The 23,149-nt window shown below is 37.9% G+C and overlaps 1 protein-coding gene across 2 annotated transcripts in view; it reads right to left on the minus strand.

The window, feature by feature from the left end:
* CTNND2 (catenin delta 2) overlaps nt 1–23,149 on the minus strand; it is a gene marked incomplete at its 5' end in the record, with an annotated part of 935,921 nt that overhangs the window by 421,412 nt on the left and 491,360 nt on the right. For both annotated transcript variants that reach the window (XM_082650874.1, XM_082650873.1), the window contains 2 exons: nt 14,189–14,305; nt 15,263–15,297. In XM_082650874.1, the coding sequence (XP_082507000.1) occupies nt 14,189–14,305; nt 15,263–15,297 (152 nt within the window). The remainder of the gene's footprint in view (nt 1–14,188; nt 14,306–15,262; nt 15,298–23,149) is intronic.

Genomic DNA, 23,149 nt, shown 5'->3' on the forward strand with positions numbered 1-23,149 from the left:
CTCCAGGCAGGATCTAACAGTGGCACTTGAGAGTCCTGTTTTTGTTTTTTGTTTTTTTAACATCTTTATTGGAGTATAATTGCTTTACAAAGGTGTGTTAGTTTCTGATTTGTAACAAAGTGAATCAGCTATACATATACATATATCCCCATATCCCCTCCCTCTTGCCTCTCCCTCCCACCCTCCCTATCCCACCCCTCTAGGTGGACACAAAGCACTGAGCTGATCTCCCTGTGCCATGCGGCTGCTTCCCACTAGCTATCTATTTTACATTTGGTAGTGTATATATGTCCATGCCACTCTCACTTCATCCCAGCTTACTCTTCCCCCTCCCCGTGTCTTCAACTCCATTCTCTATGTCTGTGTCTTTATTCCTATCCTGCCCCTAGGTTTTTCAGAACATTTTTTTTTAGATTCCATATATATGTGTTAGCATATGGTATTTGTTTTTCTCTTTCTGACTTACTTCACTCTGTATGACAGTCTCTAGGTCCATCCACCTCACTACAAATAGACAGTCCCATTTTAAAGCAATTTCAATCAAAAATATGATTTATGTGCTCCTGAAATATGCATCATGAAATAATCAAATCTGTGCATCTTTTATAGAATCGGTCGTGTATTTGATCACTACTCCATGAAAACAAACCACGATTCTCTGTCTCATTACTTGGTTCACACATGTCAAGCACGGAACCAAGATGTACTCTGACAAAGGTAATTGCGACAGTAAGCAATATATCATAATATTACAACCCTGACATGGCACCTGGCAAGGACAAAACAGTCAGGACAACAGCCAAAACACCACATGCATTTTAGAATGATTTTCCCATTGCTTACTAGGTTTCAGATGAATGGCATTTATTCACTCCAATTTTAGAGAGGACAGATATACGAGAATATGAAAATGGTTGAAATTACAGGACAATTCTTAATTAGTTTATAATAAAAGTAAAATTTACATGTAACTAACTCTTGATTAGCTTTATTAACATTACTGTGCATTGGGGTAGAAAATACAATTTTCCAGAGATTTCAAAAACATTTTTAGTTTGGGGCTTTAAATGATGATTTTTTTATTTTCTCAAGAACTTAGGACTTTCCATCAAGTCTTATTTGGACTAGAGGTAAAATTAGGCTGTATTCCTGAGGACATGAAGTATATCCACCACTGGGGGATGGGGACAATGTAAGAGGATTTCTTGGGATGCTCAGTGGGGACAGGAAGAGACTGGGTTTAAAATTCCAGCTAGGGAAATGGAATTTTGCCTTTAGTGTAATTAGTTGCTTCAGAGGAAACTTCAACTATGGGTAACAGTCGATCACCATGTCCTATTAGGTCACCAAAAGCAGAAGCCACCCTCTCGCATGTATGCTTCCAGGACATTGACCTAAGAGGTCACAGGTGACTTCTTTGACCTTTCTGGACCTTCTCCATCTTGGGACAGTCCTCAAAGTTAAGCCCAGGGGTCCTATTCAAAATATCTCAGCCCTGGGGGCTAGGAAGGAGAGGGGAAACTGTTTACTGATGAATCGATAAAAGTCAAAAGAGTATGTGCCCCTGATCTGCTCAAGACACACTATTTCAGGGACTTCCCTGGTGGTCCAGTGGTTAAAGACTCCATGCTTCAAAGGCAGGTGGCACTGGTTTGATCCCTGGTGGGGGAATTAAGATCCCATACTCTGCATGGTGCGGACAAAAAAAAGAAAAAGACACACTAGTTCCAAATGGACAGAGGGGAGAAATTCCGAAGGAACTACAGAGTTGAGGGACATGGGACCCGCCATTGATCCTAGGAGAGCATCTTAGTGTTATACCAATATCTTAATATGTCTTCAAATATCAATATATGAATTGACTAAAGACCACCTAGCAACCCATGAAAAAAAATGCCCTTGTATGTTTGTCATTATTCTGAGAAATATAAACAGGAGTGTGGGAAGGTTAAGCGGTCGGCCAGTGTCGTACACTCCGTAAAATGAAGATGAGACCCTATTCTTGTCTCCCACCTTCAGCTCTGGGAGTTGTGGTTGGTTAACATCAAAGCATATTGAAGTCATATACACACATCAACATTTGAAGGTTGAAAAATTCTTTCATCAGTTTATTTGCGGGAGAGATCTTCATGCCTCAGATTGTGGTACTGCTTCCCCAAAAAACCTCTCCTTAGAGATTCCAGGTGTTGGCTGGAGGAAGTCTGCTGTCCTCCAGGAGTGGGGCAGAAGTCAACCTCAGCAGATGGAAAGGCTAAAGTGTTCATTTCTTGCATAAAACTTCAGACTCACTTATAGGTTGTATTAACAAACACTAAAACATATAGTCAGTTTCTCCTTAAATTAACTAGATAGTTTAGAGTTTTCCTGATTATGTGCACTCATTATCTTTACACGGATTTAAAAAAGACTTCATTTAGAATTGCTTATTCTTGTCTCCTTTAGCTAAATATTGGTCCCAGAAAACTAAACCTTAATTAAATTACATACTTTGCAATAACAAAGAAAAGGCCAGAGGTGTACAAAGTGGCATTCCCAAGTCATTATTTGGGTCACAATCATGCCAGTTGGAGCAGGTGTGTGTTGGAAAAAAATCCAGGACTGGAACTCAGCAGACCTGGTGGACTCTAGTCCATTTCCACGTTTATGAAAGCATAGATGATGATGAAGATGAGGATGAAGAAGAAGATGATGATGATGATGAAGAAGATGAGGATGGGGCTTCCCTGGTGGCGCAGTGGTTGAGAGTCCGCCTGCCGATACAGGGGACACGGGTTCGTGCCCCGGTCCAGGAGGATCCCACATGCCGTGGAGCGGCTGGGCCCGTGAGCCATGGCCGCTGAGCCCGTGCGTCCAGAGCCTGTGCTCCGCAACGGGAGAGACCACAACAGTGAGAGGCCCGTGTACCGGAAAAAAAAAAAAAAAAAGATGAGGATGAAGAATAAGAAGATGATGATGAAGAAGATGAGGATGAAGAATAAGAAGATGATGATGATGATGAAGAAGATAAGGATGAAGAAGAAGAAGATGATGATGATGATGAAAATGATGATGAGGACATCAATACCAGCTCACCTTCCCTGAGTGCTAAGTTCCAGGAACTGTCCTGAGCAGTTTACATCTATTAACCCCTGGAATCTTAACAAGATCCCAATAAACGTGCCGTTATCCCCCTTTACGATGACAGAGCTGAAGGTCCCAGTGACTGAGACCACACACACTGATGCCTGGTGCAGGCAAGGCATTCTGGCTTCAGAGTGTGCGTTCTTTCCACGCTTCATTATTTGTCCTCTAAAATTTTAATATCTACAAATTTGAGTACCTAATGAGATAATGGATGTGAAAGTGCTTGGAAAAATATAAACTGCTACACAAATGTCGGTTATTAGTATTATTATCTAATTATCTAATTACTGAGCCACATGATCTGGGAATAAAACGCTGATTGGAATTTGTCCTGAAACCCTTATTATAGTACTGTCCCATATATCAGTGTTTTCTTTCAACAGCCTGTGAGCTTTCATTCTGCAAAGGAGACATACAAGGCATAGATCATTAAAATGGCTTGAAATTAAAACCAAACCAAATAAAACCTAGTGTCAGAGCCAAGAGATGGGGAAGAGAAAGTTCTCTCTTAGCCTGAAATTCCCATCTTTATCAACCTCAAAACATTCTCAAACTTCAAGTGCTGTTTAAATGTTACCTCCTCCATGCAGCCTGCCCTGATGCCTGATTGCCCCGAGGAAATTAACCCTACCCCCATCATGCTACCTTAACACTCTGCATAGACCAGACTCTGAGAAATTTCAACAGAGATATGTACAGTATTATACAGAAGTAGAGTAACAGGATAAAAACAGGGAGTCTGAACATTCATGTGAAAGCAGCAGGACTCTGGGATTGGATACTTGGAGACACTAGAGGCCAGGAATTTCCTGGAGTGCAGAGAAAGGAAACCGGTAATAATGGAGGAAACATGAACTGCGGTAGTGGCCATGGTAGGAAGGAAGAGAAAGTGCACATTTAAGAGGCATCCTTTTTAAAAAGCTCATCGGTATTTGGGGACTAAGTAGACAGGAAGGGAAGGACAGCTGAAATGACTGGCCACTGTTCAGCTGATCTCTAGCAGGATCTCGCTGACACTGCACTGGGCGCTGGGGAGATTCCCACAGTGCAGAGTAAGTCCTTTTAGAAAGCCGAGCAGACAAGACAGAACTCTTAGTGTCAGGTGCACACCTTCTGTTTCTACAAGTTTTAAGGTGATTTATTGGCAGTTGCTAATTCTGGTCTGCTTCAGTTGAACATCTGTCCCAGAACTCAGCAAATATTCACTAAAGGAGTGTGAAAAAAGCAAAAAACTCCCCTCACATGTCATTCCAAGGGAAGGATTAGCAAGAGACATATGTTGGAGACCCCGTTTTTTGGGGAAGGACAGGCTTAATCTTAAAATTACGGAGTTGTTGGAGATGGTGGGAGTTCACATAGTTAGAAAGGGAGTCTGGGCTTGGTTTTAATACTGGCTCTAACAGACCTGACTCTCTTTCTAGATCTTAAAAAATTTCCAAGATCAAAGTTTGGTTATATGTTAGTGAAATTTTAGGACAGAGATGTAATTTTCCAAGTCATCAGTGGTGGAAGCTGAAGCCACAAGAACAAGACAAGGTCTCTAAGTGGTAACTAAGATATCAATTTAATTCCGAGGGATTATTTTACCATCAAAAGAGTTATTGACAAGAATGCACTGAAATAAAGAGCTATGAGATCTAGGCAATGTCTCGCATAGGCGCTCAATGAATGTTTTGTTAGGTTGTTAATTCAGGATAATCAGGAATTATAAACACACAAGTTGAGACAGACAAATTCAGGACTGAATAACTGACAAAGGCAGCTTTGTTTAGATTTCCGTTTGTCAGGAAGTTTAGAAACATTCTTTACTTACTCTTAGGTTAAACTGACTCTTTCAAAATAATATAAAATCTCATCTTTACGTAGACCATGAAAAATAAAGCCAATAAGATTCACACACATCGATAACCGTCAGAGAATCTGCATTCATTTCCACCCTCTTGTTATCCAATCTTTGTGGAAGGCTAAGAATAATTTGAAGGTTAAGTATGATTTTATTTTAAATGAGAATAAAATCTTAGAGCAGCAACACATAAAAAAAAGGGGAAATCTTTTAGTGGAAAATGTTGAGTAAGAAGAAAGGAAATAGCTAGTGGAAATTATGTATATATATGTGTGTGTATATATATACACACACAAAAGGGCTATTATAAATTCCAAAATCAATGAGAAAAATTGTCAATTATTTGTAAGGTGATTGAACTGATTTAAATCAAGCTTAAAGCACTTTAGTCATATCTAACTGCAAGTTAACTCTACACCGTACAAGTACTGACTTTTGCTTAAATTGCACTATTAATCAGCTTCACTCATAGCCGCAGTTTCTTCTTTATGGGCTTTGGATGAACTTGCCAATTTACAAACCCCCTTGGAATAAGAGGTAGTTAGTAGTGAAAAACTAGTTGTTTTCTCCTGGTCTTCAATAGTAACTTGAAAAGATCACAGGAAGGAGTTTCACTAACCTAAAATCTACCATCCCTAAAATTAACTGGGGGCAAAAGCTCGAGCGGCCCACTTATGTAAGAAAGCTCAGGGCTGATGTGGTTGTTCTATAGGCAGACGTGTTCCTAAACTTGATTTCTAAGTCTCTTTCTTCAGAATATCAGTTTCATCTGGTCAGCTCCTTTCAATGTATAATGCTTTACTAAAAGTGAGAACTGTAATGGTCCCAAGAATACAGAAGTACTCATTTAGTACTCATTTTAAACTGATTTAGATTCAATCAATGCTACTGGCCGAGCTAGTCCGCTCTTTCAAGTTTGACTACTGTATGTGAAATAACCAAAGATGGGTAAAGCTTTCACACTAAATACAATAACTGTTTCTTTACATCTGTATACAATGGAGGGGAATGAGCAAAATGACATTTATCACAAAAAATAAACTTCAAATATAAAACTTTGGTTTAAAATGTACAGCTCAAGAATTTTACTGGGCATGGGATTCTTACATAATGTTATAATCATAGAATGGTATTTATTTATTTTGCGTTATGCGGGCCTCTAACCGCTGCGGCCTCCCCTGCTGCAGAGCACAGGCCCCGGACGCGCAGGCCCAGGGGCCATGGCTCACGGGCCCAGCTGCTCCGCGGCATGTGGGATCCTCCCGGACCGGGTCACGAACCCGCGTCCCCTGCATCAGCAGGCAGACTCCCAACCACCACGCCACCAGGGAAGCCCCATAGAATGGTATTTTTATAGCTTGCTCTAGTCCCCAACTATTTCCTTGAACAGTTTTGTCTTTGGATTATTTACCATTTAAAAAAATTAATGTAGCACAAAATGAGGAAAAGCATTACCTATATTTCTTTATAAATTAACAGTCTAAAGATAATAGATTTATATTTCTCACTATCAATAACTGTGAAAAGAAATAGAAAACTAATACAAATCAGTTTAGGAGAAAACAAAATTTAAAAGCCAAATTCTGAAAACATTACAATGTATTTATGGAATTACATTAGCTTAAAGAACCAGTTTTTGATTTGCTGCAAATCACAGACTTTTCCCTAGATGCCTGCATGGTTTGCTCACACATTTATTCAGGTCCCTGATCAAGTATATTCTCACAAAGGATGACTTCCTGGCCCTTTGATCATTCTCTCAAAACTAGAGTAGTTTTGGGACTTTGTGGGCGGTCCAGTGGTTAAGATGACGCTTCCACTGCAGGGGGTACAGGTTCAATCCCTGGTCGGAGAACTAAGACCCCACATGCCCCAAAGAGCTTTTATTTACCATATGAGTGACATAGAATACTATTTATGATACTAAAGCTGGGAAGTGTTTAAAAGAGAAGGCTGCATCACACACTTTCCATGAGCCGTCAGAGCGATGATGCTATCAAGTGCCACGTAGCATCCGGGAAGCTTCACTGAACACTCATCATGTGTGACTCTCATTCTTTTTTTGTTGTTGTTTATTTTATTGAAGTATAGTGGATGTACAATGTTGTGTTAATTTCTGCTGTACAGCAAAGTGATTCATTTATACATATATATACATTCTTTTTCATATTCTTTTCCATTATGGTTTATCACAGGATAATGAATACAGTTCCCTGTGCTCTACAGTAGGACCCTGTTGTTTATCCATCCTATATATAATAGTTTGCATCTGCTAACCCCAAACTCCCACTCCATCCCTCTCCCACCGCGCCCCGCCCTTGGTAACCACAAGTCTGTTCTCTCTGTGACTCTCATTCTCACTCTCGCTCTCATTGTGTGAAAATGAGCATGGAAAGGCAACGAGCATCATGGGATTACTGTGAAAATGGGTGCCTTTGCAGCCCCCCTTGAAAAGTTCTCAAGGACCCCCAGGAATCCCAAGTGCACTCTGGGAAACACTGTCCTACTCTACTCCCCACTGGCTTTGTCATTGCTGGAGGCAACTACCTACCTGACTTTACAGTATTTAGAGTGCTTGATTTCAGCCTTTTTTGCCTAGAATGTAAATGCCACAAGGGCAGAGACTCTCTGTGCTACAGTTAATAAGTGCTTAATACAGAAGTTTAAAACAAGAATGTAACACTTACCTGTGCCTATAGTGATACAATAAAAAGCCAGTATGTTAAGATTTGATTTTATCAATTGCTGTTGAAGTGACTTAGTGTTTGACCAGTGGCAGTCTTAATGTTTTAACTTCTGGGGGAATCCTATATGACATCTCCATAAGGTATTACCAGGAGACCCCTCCCTCCACTATGCCCCGGGGAAAAGTCTGCTTAATCTGACTTTCTCACCAGAGCTTTCTGCCTCTTTACTTTTCCTCACTTCCACCAGCTTTCATCTGACCCTCATGTTTGTGTGTTGTGCACCTAGAGTGCCTTGACAATTTCAAAACCCAATTATATTTTCATTAAAAATTTCCCCATGGGCTTCCCTGGTGGCGCAGCGGTTGAGAGTCCGCCTGCCGATGCAGGGGACACGGGTTCGTGCCCCGGTCCGGGAAGATCCCACGTGCCGCAGAGCGGCTGGACCCGTGAGCCATGGCCGCTGAGCCTGCGCGTCCGGAGCCTGTGCTCCGCAACGGGAGAGGCCACAGCAGTGAGAGGCCCGCGTATCGCAAAAAAAAATAAAAATAAAAATTTCCCCAGGCTCTAAACTCTGTGCTTGATTCCAGGAGACCTGGATTACACAGATGAGAATGATGTTTTTAGTGAGAAATTTGCATTGTTTTCTCTTGCTTAGGGAATGTATAAGGAGCACTTGGTATTTTACGTCTTTGCACATCAGTGGTGGAAGCTGAAGCCACAAGAACAAGACAAGGTCTCAATTCCGAGGTCTGCCTCTGAGCTGGTGACCTCTTTGGAGAAGGTATAGCATGCTTCTTACATGTCTATGTGAAAGAAGGAAATTTAAGAGAAAGAAGTGAACATTAGCTGAAAAACAGGTGGAGAGAAAATCTGGAGGGAAAGATAATGATAGCTCCCTGGAGGATATCACTACAGCCTGTGGGCTACCTGAGTGATTTCCTTCACCTTTTGCTCGCACCTTCCAGTGCTAACTTCCCATTGGCTCTATAACGCCAAAGGTAGTGGAGGAGGTGGGTGTGAGAGAATTTGGAAAGGAAACAAAAGGACACATGTAGCATCAGACGACTTCAGGCTTGAACCATGACAAACTTCTGCAGAGGAGACTCTCGTGTTTGTATTTCAAAAATTTGGACCAAAGGGCATATGATGAAGTAATTTCACAAGAAATGAACAATTCAAGGATGTACTCAACTAACTTGAATACATGCATGTCCAGGAAAGGACTTGGGGTCTCCAGAGCCCAGGTGACAGTCGTCAACCACTGGTGGAGTGAGGGGAACAGTAGGACTTGAATCCAGGTCTTATGGTTCCAAGGGCAGGATGGGCTACCTTGAACCCCTACCCAGAGGCTCTCCACCCCATCGGGTCTAACTGAGGACCTGGTTTCCACCATAACAGGTTATCAATATTGTGAGCCACATTATGTATATATTTATTATTTTGATTATTCTAATTACTATAAAAATCTTATACTCTTAAACCACTTCTGAATCCTTTGTTGCCATGCTTGCCAGGAGTTATGAAAATATTCACTTCACAAGGATGTCTCTTACCTTTGTTATTATTACATAAGAATATATGGGATAACATTTTATAGCATTTTAATAACCTGATCTCTCAACAATTTTCTCACCACATAGAATTAAGTATATTCACAGTAATTAAATGAAAATGACAGACTGTAAATCAAGAGTAAGTAATATATTCCCTTCTGTCAAACTACATATGATTATTCTATTTGGATTTTACCTGCTAAGAATGGTAACTTACATGATTGATTCTTGATTTCTTGAATATATTCTGATTTGAGAACTCAATAAGATAACACTGCTTTCTTTGCCATAATACTCAGAATATCTTAAGTTCCTAAGATTTCCTTCCTACTGAATGCTGGGATTTTCTAGGATATGGTGGAATTTCAATTTGTCCAGCTGCTATAGAAAAATACTTGCTATTTCAAAATATAATAATTAAACAAATTAACAATCTCTATAAACATATAGGCCCTTTTCCCCCAAGTTGTCCATTCTCTTTCTGATTTCGACTGACAAATACTTTCATTAACTTTTGGCTGAGATATAATGACCCTTATTTCTGAGTTTGTATCTCCAAGGATGCATGGATTAAATATGGTACTTGGTCCATGGCAGTTTAGGTCAAGCTGTATATTATATGAGAAGCTAATGGCCCTGAGCTTCTGTCAATATCTTTTTTTTTCTCCCAGTAAAGCAGCAGCAATTCTGGTGACTCCATGACACGTATTTATTAGAACTGAAATTACACAGCCGGCAGTCACAAAATAGTGGTGGGTGGCAGAGGCTGTACACATGATTTACATACTGTTTACGATGACAGTTTGTAAAAATGGGAAGTGTTGGAAAACACTGATAACTGTAGGACGCTACAGTCTGTATACTAGAGCAGTTAATGCTTGCCTTAGGGTCAAGAAGATGGGTTTACTAAGATTCAAATTTTACTTTAATCAGATCTTGGAAAGAAAGATAACAAAAGCTTTTAAACAACAAATTCCGTACTATGTGCTTAGGGGCTGAGACTGGTTGCCATTGTAGTAATGTTGCAAGCTGGTTTTAGACTGTATTTCGTGTTGTTTGAGTCTTTCCGGTTAGGACTAAGACACTGGCTCTCAAGGGCAGCGTGCCAGGTCCAATTTAGCATCAGCTATTTCATGTCTGTTCTAGCTAATGAGTCCATTGATTGAATCATCACACAAACAAGGGACGAGCAGAATCTCATAGGCTTGTGCTAATTATATGAAACGTGTCAAAGAGCCATTACATATTATATGAGTTATGTTTATATAAATATAAACACGTATATTGTTCTAGTATTGAGTAGAAGGTTGTGCTGATTATTCTCTTTGTTCCACATATTCATTCTCCGTCCTTCTCCCCACAGAAATTGTATCACAAGGGTCACTTGGCACTTGGTTTATGATTGGACTTGGCCAGCGAGAGGCACGAGAAGGGCATCAGAGGTTAGAGGAGAGAGAGGCCAGGATATTTATTTCTCTGCTCCCGCCAGCCTTGCCTCTTGACTCTGCTGGCACTAGTTCCTCGATTTTTCCTTCGGGACTAAGGGTAGCAAGGGTTTCCATCGGTTGCTACCCCCTGAGTACTTCTGCAGGCATTGATTGCTCCCTGAATCTTGCTCAGTTCTTTGTAAATCGTCCCCTAATTAAATTCTCTTCAGTTAAACTTTTTTTGAGTAGACTCTATTTCCCATCTGGACCCTGATGCAAATACAAACAGCAATTAGGATTTTTTTTTTTTTTTTTTTTGTGTGTGTGTGTGTGTGTGTGTGTGGTACGGTACGCAGGCCTCTCACTGTTGTGGCCTCTCCCGTTGTGGAGCACAGGCTCCGGACGCGCAGGCTCAGCGACCATGGCTCACGGGCCTAGCCGCTCCGCGGCATGTGGGATCTTCCCAGACCGGGGCACGAACCCGTGTCCCCTGCATCGGAAGGCGGACTCTCAACCACTGCGCCACCAGGCAAGCCCAGGATTTTTAATTTATGATAGTCTCAGTACTTAAAATTAGCAATAATTGATCCCCCCAATGATAGCTGTCTACTCAATATTTTTAAATTAACTTCCTAAACTTTATTCAATTCGTTCAGTCTCAAACCGACTCTGAAAATGTTAAGAACAAACATTTCATAAGAACATAAATATTTCACATTTCACTGTGGTTCAGATCTTTTGGTATAAAATTTTCAAGTGGCATTTTCATCACCTGTGTTTTTTGTCTGTTTGTTCATTTTTTAATTTTGCTTTGTTTTTTTTCCTATCTTCAAACAAGGAAGCAGGGCCTTCCAAAAAGAATAATTAACTAAAATACTAGGAGTCTTCAAAAAGATAATTCACTACCTAATAACATAAACTAAGTAATATTTCTGAAAACCAACTAATTCAGCAGTTAGCAAATACATTTCAAAAAAATCTTACTGGAGTATTTAAATTTCCCATAATAAAGATACATCTTTTGTAGACAGTGTTTGAAAACATTCTGCAGAAATACAAAAGTGAACACTAAAAGTTCTTTCTACTTCTCCTGGGTGTAGCAGAGTGTCTCAATTCAGAAATTCAGGATTATTAATTGACTTAAAGTTTTTTTTTTTAAGTTCATATACTTATCCTTTCTATTATTTTATTTATTTATCTCTTTTAGTATTCATTTATTTATTTCTTCTACTCTTTTTTATATTACTTTATCTCTGAATTGCTTCTAGTATTTCCATCTTCCTAGCTTCTTTTGGTTTATTTAACTCTTTTTAAGGTGTCCCAGTAATGAATACACATCTCTTTACTTTGTCTTTTATTTTTAATAATAAAATTCTGATTTCCTCTGAGTGCAGTTTTTTACCATACACTTATGTTTTCATTATAAAATGTTGCTATTCTATTTGCTTTGTAAATAGCATGTAATTTTCTTTTTGCTTCCGTTTTGATTCACAGTAGCCAAAAGTATGTCTCTTAATTTTAATGTGATTATATGTTTGCTTAGCATTTTATTATTTACTTTTAATTTTACTGAATTATCATCAAAGAACGTGGCCTTCCTACGCTTTTTAATTTTTAGGATTGTCTTTACAGTCCATCAGCTGATCAATTTTTATAAATTTTCCTTGGACATATATAACAAGTGTTTATTATTGTTCAAAAAATGTTTTTAATTTATTTAATGCACTGATTTGTTAATTATTTATTCCAACTTTCTGTGGCTTTTCCTTTTAGGATTCAGTCTGATTCTGAATACTAAAAGAAAAAGTGTTCACAATATTTTTCATCACCTTCTTACATTTTTAATAATTTTTAATATTCAGGTGCTATTTTGTTTGGCACATACATATTCACCAGATTTTACCACATAATTATAAGTTAAGATATTTTTACTGGATAATTCCTTTTTGACCCTGCTTAGTGCTTCTGCATTAAAGTCCACGTCACCTCACATTATTCTTCCCAATCCCACTCCTTGTGTTCATTGTATTTGCTGTCACTACTTTGTCTATTCCTTTAATTTCAATATTTATTTCATTAATATAAGTGTGTATATTAAACATAACATCACTATTTTATTTTTATTTACTGCAAATTTGAATTTTCATTCTTTTCAGAGAATTTAGTGCTTACATATAGTGTTAGATTGATATACTTGATTTATCACTTCTATTTTAATTTGCTTCTTAATTTACTCTTTTCTTCCTTCTTTTTTCTGTACTTTCTATGAATAAAAGGTTATCTCCCTCCTAAAATCATAATAAAATATATTTCTCTATTATTCTGTAAAAAATAAGATAGCCAATATCATCCTCCTGAGACACATTATTTTATCTCTGCTTTCCTTACTCTATAATAAAATGAGTACATGTGCCTCAAATATTAATTAAATATAGTTCTAACTACAACTACCCCTACAAAAGAAATATATTTATAGACTTTGAGAAAAACGAGGTAGCAATCTTACATTTTAAAATATAAAACACAGAGAACAAGTATAATACAAATCATGCATCTTACTTTAGGAGTTTTATTAAGGGGATGCATATGGTTAAAATAAATCTGGATATTCATGATGATGTTACCCTAAGAGTCGTGGTATTATAAAGATCATAGAGAAATGAACTAATATATAAATTAAATGGTTTTGAGATCACTATGCTATCTTACTCTTATATCTTTCTTTTATATAGCAAACCTTGATGGGTATTCAAGGAAATTTTATTTTTTTTAATTAAGGAATAAAATGCTCCACTGATTTCTCATGTAGAAATTATCAGGGTAAGGTACATTTTAATGATTTAATTTTTAGCTTTTTGTGGGATTTTATTAAAATAGGTCAAGAGAATTTTATAATTTATTAAAATGAGGCTCATTTCAATTCATAGAACTTTAATTTCAAAGCCTCAGCTACTCTGGTTGAAAAACACATAACTAAGTAAAAGAAAGAAATCTTTAAATATTCTATTGAGATTAATATAGCTATGCAAGATAGCTAAGCATAGAAATAGAAGGAGTTATTGCATAGTACTATAGCATGGTGCTAAATAGTACTGCATATGTTACATCATTTTTTTTCTATTTTGTTATATAATTGCTCTACCGTTTAAGATCTCTACCAACAATAATCTGTATGAGTAAAGCATTGATAGTTAACTTTAAAGCAGACACTGTGTTGATTAAACAACTAAATGATGAGTTTGTACAATGTGCTACTCTAGATGCCAAAAAGGATATCAAGAGAATTGGTGAGGATCACCAATATTTCAATAATTGGTGAGAAATCTAGATGATAATTACTGACTTAAGAGAGTTTCTAATCAAATGTGAATTAGTATGGGGTGATGTTGGAAGGAAGTAGGTGAGAGAGGAGTGAAATGGATAAAACAAGTATAAACACATCTTGAAGTCCTATTAGATATGACTCATGATATAAATTATAATAATATTATAATATTAATGACATAATGCTCTTATATTTTAATTGTTTTCAAGCTTAACTGTCATTTGACTTACTTTCACTTGTTGAATAGTCTTGTGGGTCAAGTATTCCTGATTCCTGCAGTGATCTAATACAGGAGTCCACCAATTCAAGACCTGTTGTGAGCTCATCTTCGATATCTTTTTGACCATCTGAAATATAATATTTTAAAGACATGAACAAATACATGGTAATGTCAATATTAAAGCTTAAGACTATCATTTAATAATCAAAAATATCCTAACCAAAGATATTATCTTTTTGAAATGCTCATTAGATATCACATTGCAACCCTTGGTCAACCACCATTAAAAACCAAGGCCAGCCAAGTCCATGTATCCATGAAGAACACAAAGTTCCTAGGGAATTGGGAGAACTTAACTCCCACGAAATCTTGAGCTATCAGAACAGCTTCATCTAATTTTAGTGTCATGTGTTGTCATATTCATTTTCATAAGTCTCTTCCTAAAGTTCACAAGAAAATTAATCAACAGAGATATATGCAGCAGTTAAGTATAAATGCTCATCAAGAAGCTGTACTTTCAATCTAAATGTCCATCAACAGAAGAATGGATAAAGAAGATGTGGTGCATATATATATATACAATGGAATATTACTCAGCCATAAAAAAAGAGTGAAATAATGCCATTTGCAGCAACATGGATGGACCTAGAGATGATCATACTAAGTGAAGTAAGTCAAAGAGAGGAAGGCAAATACCATATGATATCACTTGTGTGTGAAACCTAAAATATGATACAAATGAATTTATTTGCAAATTAGAAAACAGACTCACAGACATAGAAAACAAAATTATGGTTACCAAAGGGGAAATGGGGTAGGGGATGGATAAATTAGGAGTTTGGGATTAGCAGATACAAACTACTTTATGTAAAACAGATAAACAACAAGGACCTACTGTATAGCACAGGGAAATATATCGAATATCTTGTAATAAACCATAATGGAAAGGAATATGAAAAAGAATATATATATATATATATATATATATATATATATATATATGAATCACTTTCCTGTACACCAGGAACTAACACAAAACTGTAAATCAACTATACTTCAATAAAAAAAAGAAGCTGTACTTTACCTTGTGATTGCCAGTGAAACTGCTCTTCTGCTGAACTATAAAAGAGAGAATACATAGGTATAATGAATCGGTTAGAAACAAAAGAACTCTAGACTATAAGACACAAAGGCACATGAGGGTAGTAATGGTGGCTCCATGGAACTCCCTTTAATTTCTGACTGAGAAAAGGGATCCCATTTTAACACGATCTTAGCTTTAACATGTTTGATGGATACCTCTTTTGAATCACAGGTATTAGCATGTTATAAATGGATGTCGTTCAGTAATTTTCAGAAGAACAGCTCATTTTTTACAAATCCCAACATATCATACTTATTCCTTACAATAATTTCTACATACATACAGTTCTATTTAACTTTAGTCATTTTAAAATACAAATTTGAATAGTTTCATGTAGACTTTGTAAGGTATTCTAACAAAGAAATAACTTTCTCCATTTTCATTATAAAGAGATAAAATAAATCTATACCTTCTTCTAGACATATCATATAAGGAGTTCCTTTCAGCTGTTTATTATATTTTAAAGTAAGTAATATAAAAGTTTTAACACTTTACACCAATTGAATATACAGTTCCCAAATTCTCACTTTATAAGTACATCTTATAAAATGACCCAGGTAGAAAGGGTTGCTCATCTAAATGATATGCCAAAGATACTGTGCAGATTGTAATGATGTAGGCACATAAATTTATTCTGAATGATTTATTAAAATACATAAATAAATTTAAAATTTCTAAATATGAACAGCTCTTTCATTATATATGCAAATAGTTCCAACATACCCTTTTTTAATATGTCAATAATTTGTGAGAAATCCAGAGGCCAATTACACACAGGTATCATTTTGAGAATGACTTTCTACCCTTACTTCACTAGATCTTTTACTCTGATCAAGCAGCTTCTATGAATAGCTCATCAGTTTCACAACAGCAAGCAGGTTTTAGAGCTTTAATCTGTACCTTAGAGATGGCTTCTGAATACATTTGCTGGGGGAAAAGGAAATTCTGGTATAAATCAGCATTCAGAATAGCCATGATTGATATACATGAATATAAGAGTAGTCCCTTAAGAGACATATGACTTTTTTAGGCTATCTTTCTTCTCAGCCAATCCATTTTAGAAAAGTGGAAAATGGTTTTGCAACGATGAGCGCTATAGACAATTGATACATGAAACGATAACATTACAAATTCAGTCCAATGCAACTTCTTGCTTCAAAAATATATAGCATGATAAAGTAGTAAGGTCTAACTGCAAAGTTTAACACTTAAAACAGAAATGTAATCCTATAATTAATATTTTAAAAATTACAAAGCATGTTCACTTAGTAAGTGGCATTTAATATAGGGGTGGAAAATGCTTTCATAATTGTAGTGAGTTGAATGGTGCCCTTCCCCCGCAAAAGATATGTCCACACCAAATCCCTAGAAATTGTGAATGGTTACTTATTGGAAAAGGGTTTTCACAGGTGTAATTAAGTTAAAGATCTTCAGATAAGATCATCCTAAATCCAATGACAAGTGTCCTTAAAAAAGATCCTTAAAGGAGAAAGATGTAGAGGAGAAGGTCAGAGGCAGAGGAAGAGACTGAAGTTATGCATCTTTAAGCCAAGGAATGTCTGGAGCCAGCAGAACCTGGAAGAGTTAAGAAAAACTCCTCCCCTTTAGCCTTCCTAGGGAACATAGCCCTGTCGACAGAACTTGATTTTGAACTTCTGGACCCCCAAACTGTGAGATAATAAATGTCTTTTATTTTAAGCCACTCAGTTGTAGTAATTTGTTATGACAGCCCAAGGAAGCCAATACAGTATTCTTCTGATACAGTAAAAATATTCTCATGCTATATCCTTCAAGATTTACTACTATCTCTATGCTACTACATTCCTTTTACCAGTTCAGTCCTTTGCTGAGTACTTATTGTACACCAAGGCTCTGCTAATTCACAACAATCATTAACATCTTTTGGTGGATGGGGAATAACTGGCTTATTGATGTTAAATAACTTGACCACACACATCATAAGGAACTCAGCAGGGATTTAAACTAATCTGTCCAACTCCAAAAGTCATAGAACAGAGCTGGAATAATCAGGTTCCCTGTCTTCAGACTATACTACAAAGCTCTAGTAATCAAAAGAGTATGGTACTGGCACAAAAAACACACATATAGATCAATGGAATAGAATAAAGAGTCCAGAAATAAACCCACACACTTTTGGTCAATTAATCTATGACAAAGGAGGCAAGACTATACAATGGAGAGAAGACAGTCTCTTCAATAAGTGGTGCTGGAAAAACTGGACAGCTACATGTAAAAGAATGAAATTAGAACATTCTCTATCATCATATACAAAGATAAACTCAAACTGGAGTAAGACCAGATACTATAAAACTCATAGAGGAAAACGTGGGCAGAACACTCTTTGACATAAATCTCAGCAATATTTTTTTTATTGGATCCATATCCTAAAGCAAAGGATACAAAAGTAAAAATAAACTAATGGGACCTCATTAAACTTAAAAGCTTTTCCACAAGAAAGGAAACCATCGACAAAATGACAACACAACCTACTGAATGGGAGAAGGTATTTGCAAATGATATGACCAAAAAGGGCTTAATTCCAAAATATACAAATAGCTCATACAACTTGATATCAAAAAAATAAACAACCCAATTAAAAAATGGGCAAAAGAACTGAATAGACATTTTTTTCAAAGAGGAAATGCAGATGGCCACGAGGCACGTGAAAAGATGCTCAATATTGCTAGTCATCAGGGAAATGCAAATCAAAACTGCAATGAGATATCACCTCACACCTGTCAGAGTGGCTATCATCAAAAAGAACACTAATAATAGATGTTGGCAAGGATGTGGAAAAAAGGGAATCCTTGTACACTGTTGGTGGGAATGTAAATTGCTGCAGTCACTGTGGAAAACAGTATGGAGGTTTCTCAAAAAACTAGAAACAGAACTACATATGAGCCAATAATTCCACTCCTGGGTATATATCCAAAAAACACCCCACTATTTTGAAAAGATAGTGCACTCCAATGTTCATAGCAGCATTGTTTACAATTGCCAAGCTATGGAAGCAACTGAGGTGTCCATCAGCAGATGAATGGATAAAGAAGATACGATATATAATGGAATACTACTCAGCAATACAAAAGAAGGAAATTTTGCCATTTGCAGCAACATGGATGGACTTAGAGGGCATCGTGCTAAATGAAATAAGTCAGACAGGGCTTCCTTGGTGGCTCAGTGGTTGAGAGTCTGCCTGCTGATGCAGGGGATGCGGGTTCGTGCCCTGGTCCGGGAAGATCCCACATGCCACGGAGCGGCTGGGCCCGTGAGCCATGGCCGCTGAGCCTGCGTGTCTGGAGCCTGTGCTCTGCAACGAGAGAGGCCACAACAGTGAGAGGCCCGCGTACCGCAAAAAAAAAAAAAAAAGTCAAACAGAGAAGGACAAATACTGTAAAATATCACTTATAGCTGGAATCTAAAAAAAAAAAAAAAAAAACCAACACACTAGAGAACAGGAAAAAAGTAGACTCACAGGTGTAGAGGACAAACTAGTGGTTACCAGTGGGAAGAGGGAAGAAGGGAGGGGTAAGAAAGGGGTAGAGGGAAAAAAGGGTTATTATAGAATTATATAAAATCATTTGTCTGAAACTTTTGAAAATTGTAAAGCACCACAGAATTTAAAGAATCCTCCATTCAATGAAAAAAAAAAGTCATGGAGGGAAACACACTTGTTACTTCCCACTTGAAACAGTAAGAACGCCCAAGTCACTGGAAGCTTCTCCCATGTCTCATCAAAGCCCTGTTCTCTTCTCCTTCCAGGCACATTGAAGAGCACACTTCCCTGCCCCCTTGCATGTAGATGGGGGCATGTGCCACCTCCTTCCGCAAGCACAGAAGGGCAGGTACGCGATCTCCATGCACTCCCTTGTTAAGCCCTGAGTTGAGGTGGGTCTCTGAGTAACCGTGCGAAGGGAAGATTTCCGCCAACCCAGAGAAGACACAACACAAGTGAGAAATAAACCACTGTTTTGCTGAAACTCTGAAGTTGGAGGGTTGTTTGCTTTGGTAGAATAAATGTCACACTGACTAATACAGAAATGTGCCATTATTTGAGCTCATAAGGCATTTTCTACTTCTCCATCTTTCATTCCCACAGCTTAGAGCTGGAAGACAATGTCCTGGGTCACCTGGCACAAACAAGGTGGTGCCACCACTTTCACGCATCCTTTGAGATTTATCCACTCATCCACCATAATGGGTGATTTTATATACAGAACTACACAACACACTGTTAAATAATATTTACTTTTTGTTTGTCTCTTTCAAAAGTGTTTCGATTTTACGTGCAACAGAAACAAGAAGGAACATTTTTTATTCAAATTGAAAAAATAACACTGACACTGAATATGAAAGTATGTTCTCAAAGCATGAGCATCCTCCTTTTGAGTAGACAAAGAGCACTAATCACTTAAATGGTTTCCTGATTCCTTTAGCACAGTTAAAATGCATTAAAAGTATGACTGATCACAGAAAATAGAAGTCCCAAGAGAAACTGGGTTTAGATTTTATTTCCTCTAAGTGCACACTTTATTCTCTCTGTTAAGGGATTCTATACAACTGCATATTTTGTGCATTTGATTCTTTTTCTTTTTTTTTTTTTTTTTGCGGTACGCGGGCCTCTCACTGTTGTGGCCTCTCCCGTTGCGGAGCACAGGCTCCGGACGCACAGGCTCAGCGGCCATGGCTCACGGGTCCAGCTGCTCCATGGCATGTGGGATCTTCCCGGACCAGGGCACTAACCTGTGTCCCCTGCATCGGCAGGAGGACTCTCAACCACTGCACCACCAGGGAAGCCCTAATTCTTTTTCTTAAAGACTGCTCTAAGGTGGATGCTTTTATAAAAAGCAAACTCTTTATTCATTCAATAAACACAAATCATGCCTATGTCTCACACACTCTTATTTCAGGTGTTTAGGAATTACTTGTGGCTTTCTCCCAATTATATTATTCAATTTAATATAACATAAAAGTCACTTCTGAGGTTGTTGTAACTTTCATGCATGTTCAAATTCAGGAAATAAAGTTTGCTTTCACTACTGAAATTCTATTTCTTTAAATAGAAATAGTTTCTAAAGAATTAAAATTAATAAAAATGTAGATGTAATTTAGATTAGTCTATATTTAAACATAACTTTGTATAAGTTTCAGAACTCAGTTATTATGAGAAAATATATATATATATTTATAACAAAAACTATCATAAGTAACATTTACCTTTTAAACATACACATAATATACATGTAAGACTGGTAGTGCTAGGAAAGAAATTTTTTTTTTTTTTAAGCAAAAAAAAAGAAATTTATTGGACGGATTTCTGGGACCTCACAAAACTGACAAGAAAGCTGAAACACCAACCATGGAAAGTGTGCAAGAGTGAAGAGGTCAGGCAGCTGAAAGCACAGCCGAGGTCAGGCCCCAGGAGCAGTATGAATGGGAAACCACTTGGTTATGCTGCTACCACGCTAAAAATCTCCAACTGTTTCAGGTTCTTTGTGTCACCAGGTCAAGCTTGAAGTCCCATGTGGAGGCATCCAGCTGACTAAACTTAAAACATCCCCACAGGGGCTTCCCTGGTGGTGCAGTGGTTGAGGGTCCGCCTGCCGATGCAGGGGACACGGGTTCGTGCCCCGGTCCGGGAAGATCCCACATGCCGCGGAGCGGCTGGGCCAGTGAGCCATGGCCGCTGAGCCTGCGCGTCCGGAGCCTGTGCTCCGCAACGGGAGAGGCCACAACAGTGAGAGGCCCACGTACCGCAAAAAACAAAAACAAAAACAAAAACAAAAACAAAAACAAAAACAAAAACATCCCCACAGCTAGGGAGAAGGAAAGAGAAGACATCCTCTTTACAGCCTTTTTTTTTTTTTTTTAATGGGAAGTAGAATCCTGCCACTCACTTAATTTGTGACTTATTTCAAGTAGCAGAAGTGCTCATATGCCAGGTAACCCTCCTCCATTTTGGAATAGTAGACCAATTTCCACTTGGTAATCAGGATCAATTATGCCAGCTAACACCATAATTCCCTCCTTTGCCTGTTGTTCCAGAGGCATGAGGAATCTGAAGTTCTTGAGTGGCAGCTTTCACTTCCAGTTCAGTGGAATCATGGTTATATTAGCAGGTGGAAACTTTCTTCCTTCTAGAATTAAAACCTGAGAAAATAGAGAGTAAACCACATGGGAGCCTCTAGAAAAGGAAGATTCCATGCTGCTATTTAAGAAAAAAATATCCTGGATAAAAGTTGTCAGTGCGGGACGAAGTGAGAGAGTGGCGTGGACATATATACACTACCAAATGTAAAATGGATGGCTAGTGGGAAGCAGCTGCATAGCACAGGGAGATCAGCTCGGTGCTTTGAGACCATCTAGAGGGGTGGGATAGGGAGGGTGGGAGGGAGACGCAAGAGGGAGGGGATATGGGGACACATGTATACATGTGGCTGATTCACTTGGTTGTGCAGCAGAGACAGCATTGTGGGGCAATTACACTCCGATAAAGATGTTAAAAAAAAAAGTCGGCAGCGCCTCTCCTCAGATATCAGGGTACAGACAGGAAACACTCTTTTCCTGCAGATGTGGCCACACGCAGGCACTTGTCCCAAAGCCACTGTGGTGCCCAGGAACGAATTTTTAAAACAATTGTATCACAAGCAAAAATCCTAGTAGCTAATGCATAGATAGCTCTCACATTACAACAGGCAATATTCTAACTGGTTTATAGTTAATCTTCATGACAAAACTTTTGAGAGAGGTGATATTTTCCCATTTTATTGATAATGAAACTAAGGTAAGGTTAAAAAGTGCTTAAGGAAGTTGCTGGAGATCCCACAGCCAGCAAATAATTAAGCCAGGATTGTGACCCTGGCCATCTGGTTCTAGAGGCCACATTCTGAACTAATATTCTATTCACACACTTGGCACAAAAGTTGAACTCCTATGCAATTAAAAATGAAAACATAAACATAAACACAAGAAACCAAGTTAAAAAAACAAGCCACATCCTGAGAGAAGATATTTGCAATGCATACAGCTTACAAAGGGTTAGTTTCCAGAACAAATAAATAACTCCTACAAATCAATGAAATAGAGATTAAATGATCAGATAGAAGAGAGGTCAACAAATATATGTAAAGCAGCTGCAGAGCAGAAAAATCAGGAATTTATGGTCACCAAACACATTAAAAGATACTCAACCCTATTAGCAATTGAAAGAATAGAAATAGAAAGATACCTCTTTATACTTCATAGGCTGTAAAACAATTAGAAAGTCTGACTGTACTAAGTGTTGAAGAGGAGATGAGGAAATATGAACTCTCATACATTGTATGTGGGAGAGTAAATTAGTGAAACACTTGGGTGAGCTATCAGTCAAGACCTGATAATGTTTTATGAGCAAATGCCCAATCATCCAGCAATTCTGCTTCTTGGTAGAGCCTTGAGAAAAACCTGTGCACCTGTGCCCAGGAGACTTGTACAAGACTGTTCATGCCTCTATGTTGGCAGTTGCAAAACAAGAGAAATGACCTAAGTTATCAGCAATAGGAGAATGGATAAATATAATAATATGATTCCAAATCATATATGACAAAATATGCAATAAGCACTATTTGGCAAGTAAAACAAATTAGCCAGATACACAATGTATCAACATGGGTCAGGCTCAAAAGTGAAATAAGAGTGGAAAATGTAAATTGCACATAGGACGTGTACTGCAGGACTCCAATTATGAAAATATTTAAAACACTGACTAAATAATATTGTGTATAAATACAAACACACACATACACACATATATGTGTGTGAGACAGA

This window comes from Grampus griseus (genome assembly GCF_964374135.1).
Source record: "Grampus griseus genome assembly, chromosome: 3".
Taxonomy (NCBI): domain Eukaryota; kingdom Metazoa; phylum Chordata; class Mammalia; order Artiodactyla; family Delphinidae; genus Grampus; species Grampus griseus.